Genomic DNA, 8,487 nt, shown 5'->3' on the forward strand with positions numbered 1-8,487 from the left:
GTATTTATTGTTCGTTTTGGGATTAGGGTTTATAAACTCGAAGGACTAATTTGATGGCTTAAACGAAACTTATATTGTCAGCAACAACATCCTACACCCTGGCGTTGGCCTGCTTGGCAGTTAACGTGCCACGTAAGCGGCCGTTTGCCATCTCATCAACCGAGAAGACGGAAGGACGAACGTGATCAACACGGGTATCTTTCGAGAACGTTTTTGATTAATTTTGACTTTCGTGGATGAAAATGGAGATCGAGAACACTTTCGGGGACGAAATTGACTATTAACTCTTATTTTGACTTTCCCCTACAGTGCTCCCAGCTAGTTTCTGGTATGTTCTATACAGTATAGACAAACAAAAGCTGCCTCTGTTTGCAAAGCGAAAGAAAAAGAACCAAATGAAAGCAGGAAATGGCGCTATGGATGGAAAAGGGTACAGAGCCACTCACAGAAGCCGAGAAGGCAGACCTTGAAGCCATTGCTGCCATCAAAGAATCCGCAGCCATTGAACTCAAGGTACTCCTACTACTCATTAACCATTTCAATTTTTTATTCATTTACTTGAGTGTTCAATTTGTGTTTTTTAACTTATCATTTTTGAATTAGGAAAAGGGTAACGAGTATGTGAAGAAGGGTAAGAAGCATTACTCTGAAGCAATTGATTGCTACACAAGGGCAATTAATCAGAAAGCATTGAGTGATTCTGAGAGCTCTGTTCTTTTTGCGAACAGAGCGCATGTCAATTTGCTTCTTGGAAACCATAGGCGTGCCCTCTCTGATGCTCAACAAGCACTCAACTTGTCCCCCTCCAACATAAAGGTGCTCAATTTATGTTATATATATATATGCACTGTCACAAAATAGATTTACACCTACATCCAAATACATAGCTCTAGATTAGCAAAAATAGCTACTTTTTACATTGATAGTATAAATAGTCATGCAAAAGAATGGACGTGATTGGTACTGAAACATTTTTACCTATTAGCGCATCATATATAGGTGAATTTAATTTTAATGCATACAGGTACATCTAATTATGGAATGCATATTAGCAAAAATAACTAGTTTTTGCGTTGTATTGGTTTCTTAGTTTTGTTTCGCATTTTTTGAAACAAATATGTATATATGTATTGCTTTCTTCCTTTTGTTTTGCATTTTCTTAAAATTTTTTAAAACATAGTGATTTCTTGTATGGATTTAATTTGTATGTAATGTTAGTATAGAGTATAGACTATAGACGTTCAATGATGTGTTGTTACATTGTAAAAGTGTTTGAATAAAGCATTCGTTATCTTAAAAGTCAATGTTATTGATTCATAGCATTTCAGCTCTGCTTGTGTTAGTCCTAAAAATGAGTTTTGCGCCATCAATTTAGTGGCTCTGTTATTAATTTGCATCAATTTAATCGTTTAATGTAAAGAATGTTTGAAGCACTGATTTGATGTAACTGTTTATCTTTGAGGACTAACTTGAACAGCTTCACTTTGTCTTATGAAGTTTATTATTGTGAATTTGTGGTTCCCTTGGTTTGATGTCTCAAGCAATGAAAAATCATGATTAGGCAATTTATAGGGCTGTCAAAGCATCTCTATCACTGAATTTATTGGCTGAAGCACAAGACTTTTGCCGAAAGGGTCTTCAGTTGGACCCCAATAACGAGGAACTTAAGAGGCTTGACCAACAGATTCATACGAAGATATCGGAGAAGGAGAAGCGTGAGGCTGAAGTCTCCAAAGCCATATCGGAGGCAGAAGTATGGACTGCCGGTTGTTTCTTTCGTAATTTATCTATATTTTGCTGTACGGAACCTCATGCCCTTGTTTTGACCAAAAACTATGCAGGAACTTGTGTCTGCAATAGAGAATAGAGGCTTGAAGATTGGAAAGGCAATGTATCGAGAACTCACCGGGTTAAAGAAACCGGTGTTAGACAAAAATAATATCCTTCATTGGCCTGTCCTTCTTCTGTATGCAGAGGTTATGTCCAGTGATTTCATTGAGGATTTATGTGAGACTGACATGCTTTCAGTCCACCTTGATATGATATCCTTTTCTCTTTTTTTTTTTTTTAATGATTTTTAAAATATCTACATAAATCTGCTATTTTTATGTGGGAATGTATTACACCCTTAGCTTCCAAACATGTTTTCAGCTGACCAACCACTCCCATGGGATGTTGAAAACAATTACAAACGTGATTTTGTTGAATTATACTATGAGGTAAGCTCTCTTTTTAAAATTTTTTTTCTCGTTTGAGTTTGATTTTTTATTTCTGTTTGCAGATATTGATGCTCAAAGTATACTAGTTGTTTTGTTTGCCAATCAAAATCGGATCGGATAGTAAGAACAAAAATAAGGATAATTGAAGATTTCATACAACATATCTATCTATTCATCTAGGACCTTCCAGTGTTAGAACTGATATTGAAGATGTAAAGAATCTGCTATAGAATTGGGAGTTCTTGATAGTGAGCCAAAAATCCTAATCTGCGCAAGTATATACACCATCACTGGGGTAATTGTTAAGTCCCAGTCTCTCCCAAACTATTCCAATTGACTAGACACCCTTCTCGCCATCCTATTCCCTCTATCTATACTTACAACAAACTAATCGATTGTAACTAACTAACAAATGGTATCCTAACATAGAAACAGCTAACACCACCATTCACCAGATATGCATCGAGTTGCCATTTTCTTTTTCTTGAAACATTTTACTTTTACTAAGTTTTAGTCTGTTTTTTTAAAAAAAAGGGCAGCCCAGTGTGTTAGTATCCCACGTTAACACAAGGTACGGGGAAGGGCTTGCTAAGTAAATATTTAGTATCAGATGATTGACAGTTTATGTCTTAAGAGCATTTTGTTCACCTCTTAGCCCATGTTTATCAGGCTGGCTCTGGAGTTCGTCTATCAAAGGAGAAACTTCTTCATTGTTTATTAGAGGGAACTGCAGCTTCTCATGTCAGTGATGAAGAGAAAGATGCAGTTGAGGATTTTAAACACGGTGCAGGTATGGTTTAGTACTTTTGAAGTCCTAGTGATACAAGTAGTGGAATCAACAGTGCTCTTAGCTTATAGGCAACCAAGTATGACAATAACCTCAAACTCTAGGCATAGGAAGTCCCTGTTAACATATTTATATTTGGCCACCATGTAAGTTTACATATATCGATTTGTGAGATATTTTTTGTCTTTATACTGAATATACTACTTATGTTCATCAATTGCTTGTTTCCCTTAATGTGACATCATGTAGATTTAACCATACATTTGCTCCCTTCTATATGTGGTTTCAAGTTGAAGCGAATCAATCCCTTGTCAACACAGTTTTACTAACAAATAGAATAGGGACATTACGTTGTTAGGATTCATAAGTTTAAAAATGATCTTAAAAAGTAGCTCTGGATATGATACAGCTATTTTTGGTATAGAGTTGCTGTAGCAACTTGAGCCATAGAATCAAACATAGCTGTGGATGGTATACTTGGGAACTTTAACTCACGAGTCACAACAAATCAAAGTGTATTGAACCTTAGATGTAGGAAGAATAAGGCTTGTCCGTGGTGAATTGAGCTGGTTGATGATCTCAGTGGTCTCAGGATTCCCAAGATGCTGGCTTAGTTTAACTAGATACATTATTGTTCAATTCTCACAAGAATTTTATGTATCTATCCTCCCTTTTATGTGAATTATTGTTATATGATGTGATATCTTTTTTGTTCATCAGGTTCCCGAAAATGGATCAAAGTAAATGAGAAGAAAATGCTCCAAGATATCCTCAAAGAGCCTAATTTCGTAATCCCAGAAATCCCAGGTGACATATGGTTTTAGAAAATGTCATTGCTTTTTCATCATTGATTTTGGAGTAAACTACTATTTTGATTCCTAAAAGATTTAGTTTTTGACAAAATAGCTCTGAAACAAAGAAATCATATCTTGTCTCTTCAAAGATGATCTCAGTTTGACAAAATGCACCATTGTTCATAAGTGACAATCGTTTCATGCATTGATCTAATTTTTTGTGATAACTTTTGGATAATTATTTAAAAAGTGCATACAAAAAGCCAATGAAAAATGCGATTTCTAAACCTCGTTATTCATCTTTTTTTAGAGAAAAAAAAAAAAAAAAAAAGATGTTTCTAAACCTCGTTATTCATCAAAAAAATCACCAAATGTGAAGGATGAAAGTTTCTTATTTTTCTAAGAAGACTTACAAAGAATTGGGTTAAAAATTTAAGTTCTAGAGCCTTTTTAGAGAAAGTCTCCCCATATTTGGTGCATTCTAGGTAATCTTTAGGAGGCCAAGATGTCATTATTTTTTTCAGAAAACTTAATCTTTTGGTGCCAAAATGGTGGTTTATTCTTGATTCTGTTTAGAAATTCAATCAAGTGATGTACTTGCAGTCTTCTATGTTGTTTCCAAGCAATCCAGCTTTTATAGCAAGTTCAAATCTGGAAAATGGGCTCCTCCAAGCATATGAAAGCAAAGCAACAAAGGAAGGGCTTCAAGGTAGCTAATATACCTTTAGATGTTATTATAGTCACTAAATTCAAGAGTTCATTTACCAACTTGGAGTCTGAATACTGTTCATAATTCATATAGTTATCCACTGTTTCCAAAAATTTTGGATTGAAAACCTTCATTATCTGCCAGTTGTTATTTGGTGAGTCAAATTTTGAGGTTACATTAGTGTAACATTAATAATGAACAAAGGAAAAAACTTACATGAATGTGTCTTATTCTTTTCTAGGCAAGTGAACAAAGAAATATGATGTATCATTTGTTGTAATATTAGGGGTTTCTTCAGTACCCTTATAAGATCTAATAATAGTCTTTGGATACCTGACTATTAGTAATTTTGCGTTTTCAATCAGCCACATTTCTCATTGACTCGAATATTATTTTATTTATTTCTTTAAATATGCTTTAGTTATAAAAACCTATTATTAAATTATAGTGGTATACGCGAAAAGTACTGATACCTTTATTTTATTTTATTTTTAAAAAAAACTACAATAATTTAGTATTTGAAAATCCCTATAATGTTACTTGATTATACTAAGGGAAAAAGGAAATTATAATAACATCCAAAATTTATAAATTGATTAATTTAGTATATAGTCTTTTGTGTGGAAATAAATAAATAAATAGAAGTTGAGTTCCATTTAAGGTTAGCAATGAGCGATTTTTTTAATAGTAAACTTATTTGGTAGTCTTTATTATTGCGAATATTGCATACCTATTTTTTTTTTTTTGGGTGACTATATTGCATACCTATTAAGATAATGATTTTTGGATTTGGATCTTTAAAGTTTGAATTTTATTTTAGAAAATAAAATGTGATTTTTTATTCTTGAATAGTTTTTATTTTATATTTATTTTTAGTTCTACCTATAAAATTAATGGTGAGAGATCACATTTTATTCTCTAAAGTGAAATTTAAACTTTAAAAAATTCAAATTTATGATTTTTATATTAAGTATGCATAACAATAAATTTATGTAATGCGTATAAATTTTAGGGTTTAGTTAAGATATTTCCTAAAGAATAAAAATACATGATAAATTTATTATTAATAAAAAATTTTAAATATTTTTTTAATAACTATAAAATAAATTAATTAAAATTTTTTATTTTTTATATTTTTAATAAAAAAATTATTTTGTAATCTTAATATGAAATTTTAGAATACATGATAAAAATCCTAAATTGTATCTAAACTAATCACAAAGTTAAAATAAAGTGTATAAAAACTAAGACTATTAAATAAATATTTTAATTTTTTTTTTATATTAAAGATAGAGAGACTTGAGTAACAATTTTTTAAATGAGTATGAAAAAATTGCCATTTGAGTTATAACTTATTGTTAAATATTTTAATTTATTGTTTATAAAAAAATTTATAATTTAATAATAATAATAAAATATATTTTTTATTCTAAATGTTTTTAAAATTTTTTAAAATTATCCTTAATTTGATTTAATTTTAAGGGCAAAAAACTCAAATAAGCCATGGTGAGAAAAATTGTACATAAATCTGTCAAACCAAAATTTGGTTCATGAATCAACCAATGCACGTTTATATGTAGTTTGACCAGCTCAATTCGAACTCCATTTACATATAATTCGAATCAACTTGATTCGAATTACACACAGTAATTCGAATCAGGGTGATTCGAACTACACCCACGCACGCGTTTCCAAGTAATTCGAATTTGACCGATTATGCTGTTAAAAAATTAATAATTTAAAAATTAAAAATATATATATATTTTATTTCATACATTAAAAAAAAGCTAACAAAATATTTAATTATGAGACTTCTTTAAAATATTAATGAGCTATCAATTCGAATTCCATACAATATTCTTTTATCCATTTTTAATAGCTCATGAATATTTTTTAATAAATTTTTTAATAAATTTATTTAAATTATACTATAAAAAATATTTTATCCTATGCAAAACAATTTTAAAAAAATTGCTTAAAAAATGTTAGGAGTACTATAAAAATTTGTAATGTTCTAATGACTTAGGTAAATACATGCATGTACTCAAATTTTAAATAAAATACTCTACATAGTTAATAATAATTTAGAAATGAAAGAAAATATTTTATTCCATACAAAACAATTAAAAAATATATTTTATTCTATACAAAATAATTTTAAAAAAATTGCTTAAAAGATGTTATGAGTACTATAAAAGTTTGTAATATTCTAGTGATTTAGGTAAATACATGATAAAAATATTTTTTCTTTAATTTCTAAATTATTATTGACTATGTAGAGTATTTCTTTAATGTCCTAAGTCATTAGGACATTACAAATTTTTATAGTACTCCTAACATCTTTTAAGCCATTTTTTAAATTATTTTGCATAGAATAAAATATTTTTTGTGGTATAATTTAAATAAATTTATTAAAAAATATTCATGATAATTCAAGAATGGGCGGAAGAGTATTGTATAGAATTCGAATTGCTCACCATATAATTTGAATCAGAGTGATTCGAACTTCCCCATGCGTAATTCGAATCATGTAATATCTCACCATATAATTTAAATAATTTTTTAATACCATTCCAAGAGTGTAGTTTCTAGTCCCTGGGTATCAAAACTCAAGAATCAATTCCGATTTCTACTTCTTCTGAATTCTGCTGCAAGATTCATTGCCTGGGTCAGAATTTCCCCAGGGTCTTTTCTGCTTCCTTCGAAAATCAAGGAGTTCTTATCCAGCCAAATACCTCACAGAAGGTAAGCTATTCCAATCATGTTGAATCTGGCCTCACTTCCATTTCTCACTGCTGCGACAACATCAATCCACCATTGCCAAGGTTGAAGAAGATTGTTCCTGGGAATTGCACTTGCCATTGGAGAGTTGTTCCATATTTCTGCAATTTGTGGGCAAAAAATAAGCGAATGCAGGGCTGATTCTGGAGCGACAGAGCAACGAGGACAACGCGGATCTGCTTGAGGTATGCGCTCTTGAAGCTTTTCTTTCACCGGTAGGCCGTTGTGAATTAATTTCCAGATAAAAATTCGAATTTTTGGCTGACAGTTAGTTTTCCAAATGGCTTTTCAGATCCCCTTTTCCCTGAATCGTGCATGGAGTATCGCTGAAGTTAGATGGAAAAAGAGATATGCGATGTTGTAGCCAGATTTCACAGAGTACTCACCGGAACTAGTATGTATCCAGATTAGTCTGTCTTTATCCTCTTCAATCTTTGTTTGGCATATTTTGGAACTGGTTTCACTGTTGAAAAGTGCGTTGATTTTGTCCAGGTCCCATTTTCCTGAGGCATCCATCAGTTGTTTCACCCAAAGTAATTGTTGGTTGCCCGGCTCATTTGGTGGAATTTTCATCTCCAAACCAAGGATCTTCCCATATCTTTACCATCCCTTGCCGAGACACTGCGCATTTCACACCCTTTTCGAGGACATTTTTTCCTTCCAAGAGACTGCCATACCCAAGATGGTCTACTCCCTTTTTTTGCTTCAAGGAAGGAGGTTAGTCTGTAGTATTTATTTTTGAAGATTTTGTAGAATAGAGAATGAGGCTTGGTTAATAATCTCCACCCCTGTTTTGCCAACATCGCTAGATTGAAAGCTTTTAGGTCTTTGAATCCCAAACCACCTTCTTGTTTATCTCTGCTTACCATATCCCAGCTAATCCAATGCATCTTCCTTTCATTATGTTTCTGTCCCCACCAAAAGTTCATCATCATCCTATGTAGGTCATCAATTAATGTCTCAGGCAGCTTAAAACAACTTAGCGAGTATATAGGAATAGTAGTGCCAATTGCTTTGATTAGGATTTCTCTTCCGCTGACAGACAATAACTTTCTTTTCCAGTAATTCAGTTTTTTAGTGACCTTGTCCTTCACGTAAGCAAAAGTTTTCTTCTTTGATCTGTGAACCATGGAGGGCAAGCCCAAATATTTATCTTGAGTACCCACATTAGGAACTCCAAGTAGAGCCGCCAACTCG

General features: G+C 32.0%; 1 protein-coding gene across 1 annotated transcript; it reads left to right on the forward strand.

The window, feature by feature from the left end:
- Nucleotides 1–310: 310 nt before the first annotated feature.
- Nucleotides 311–4,856, forward strand: LOC107625111 (uncharacterized). Its single transcript, XM_016327690.3, has 8 exons — nt 311–513; nt 604–816; nt 1,562–1,753; nt 1,842–2,042; nt 2,142–2,219; nt 2,889–3,009; nt 3,727–3,813; nt 4,404–4,856. The coding sequence occupies exons 1-8, from the start codon at nt 409–411 to the stop codon at nt 4,478–4,480; spliced, it is 1,074 nt and encodes a 357-aa protein (XP_016183176.1). The 5' UTR covers nt 311–408; the 3' UTR covers nt 4,481–4,856.
- Nucleotides 4,857–8,487: the final 3,631 nt, after the last annotated feature.

The sequence above is a fragment of the Arachis ipaensis genome, chromosome B2, assembly GCF_059453495.1.
Source record: "Arachis ipaensis isolate K30076 ecotype BB chromosome B2, ASM5945349v1, whole genome shotgun sequence".
Lineage (NCBI taxonomy): Eukaryota > Viridiplantae > Streptophyta > Magnoliopsida > Fabales > Fabaceae > Arachis > Arachis ipaensis.